Source organism: Emiliania huxleyi (assembly GCF_000372725.1).
Source record: "Emiliania huxleyi CCMP1516 chromosome Unknown EMIHUscaffold_1355, whole genome shotgun sequence".
Classification (NCBI taxonomy): Eukaryota; Haptophyta; order Isochrysidales; family Noelaerhabdaceae; genus Emiliania; species Emiliania huxleyi.
Genome location: NW_005201235.1, coordinates 1 through 1,222, shown reverse-complemented (window position 1 = coordinate 1,222; position 1,222 = coordinate 1). Strand labels below are relative to the sequence as shown.

General features: G+C 65.5%; 1 protein-coding gene across 1 annotated transcript in view; it reads right to left on the bottom strand.

Moving 5' to 3' along the window:
- EMIHUDRAFT_252473 (hypothetical protein) overlaps positions 1-710 on the bottom strand; it is a gene marked incomplete at both ends in the record, with an annotated part of 4,184 nt that extends 3,474 nt beyond the window's left edge. Inside the window, 3 exons of the mRNA XM_005788359.1 lie at positions 17-62; positions 270-599; positions 691-710. Coding sequence (XP_005788416.1) covers positions 17-62; positions 270-599; positions 691-710 — 396 coding nt within the window. The remainder of the gene's footprint in view (positions 1-16; positions 63-269; positions 600-690) is intronic.
- Between the last annotated feature and the right edge of the window lie 512 nt (positions 711-1,222).

Here is a 1,222-nt window from a genome sequence, read left to right as displayed (position 1 = left end):
GTGCCCAGGCCCATACCCGGAACCCTTGCCCAAACGCGGCGGCAAACAGCTCATGCGGGTCGCTGAAGCCAAACCCAGCAAAGGGGTGGCCGTGCGCGCCGCCGCCGCCGTAGCCGCCGTAGGCGCCGCCAAACCCGCCGCCGAACCCGCCGCCGAACCCGCCGCCACCTCCGTCGCCGCCGAAACCGCCGCCACCGCCGCTGCCGCCTCCGCCGCCGCCGCCGCCGCCGCCGCCGCCACCGCTGGCGTCGTTGCGGCTACTCATCCACCGCTCGAGGCCCTCCTCTCCGACGGCGTCGTAGACGTCGCGCATCTCCTTGCTCGAGAGCACCTCGTACGCGCGGCCCGCTCGCACGAATTTCGCTTTCGCCTCCGCCTTCTCCTCGTCAGAGCCGGTCGCCTTGTCAGGGTGGTTCTTCAGCGCCAGCGCCCGGTACGCCTTCTTGAGCCCCTTGTCGTCGACGTCGTGCGAGACACCGAGGAGAGAGTAGAAGTCGTCGCCGGCGCTGGAGCCGCAGGAGAGATGGAGGCAGCAGCAGCAGACGAGGAGAGCGAGGCGCGCCTCCATGGCGCGAGCTTTTTTCTTTTTCTCCCGCGGCCTGCCATCAGAGCAAAACAGCGGCGGCGTCTTTCTTTGCAAGCTGTCGAAAGCTGGTGGCACTGAATCGCAAAAAGAATTCCGGGGCGCACCGACCGCACAGAGCGGCCATCCAAGCCAAAAAGAATCGAAGAGGCACGGCACAAGGTGGGCTGGAAGGAGAGAGAGATTTTTAGCAATACCAAACAACTCTAACACTCACACGTCATTTGGGGCCTGGAGCCCTGTTCACGCGCGCGCGAGACGTGCAGACAGGGTTGCCAGGTGAGAGCGAATGGCGCGGTTCACGCCTCGCACAACAGAGAGAGAGATGCGCTCTGCATGGTGGGACATAAAAGAGAGCGAGTACTTGGGCGAGTAGGCCGTGCGGTCGACGCTGCCGCGCGCGACTTTGCGCGCGAGGCGGCGCAGCTTGAGAACGGCGGTGGGCGAGAAGCCGCCGCCGAACGTCTCGTGGAGCAGCAGGTTGAAGTTGTTGCGCTTGACAAAGATCGCGTCGTGGTAGAAACCGCGATGCGCCTTGACGTAGCCGTGGCCGTTCTTGTGGTCGAAGGGTTGGCCGGGTTGCCACGCGCGCCTTGCAGCCCATGTTTAGGCGGCGGGCCTTCTCTTCGGTGTGGCCGA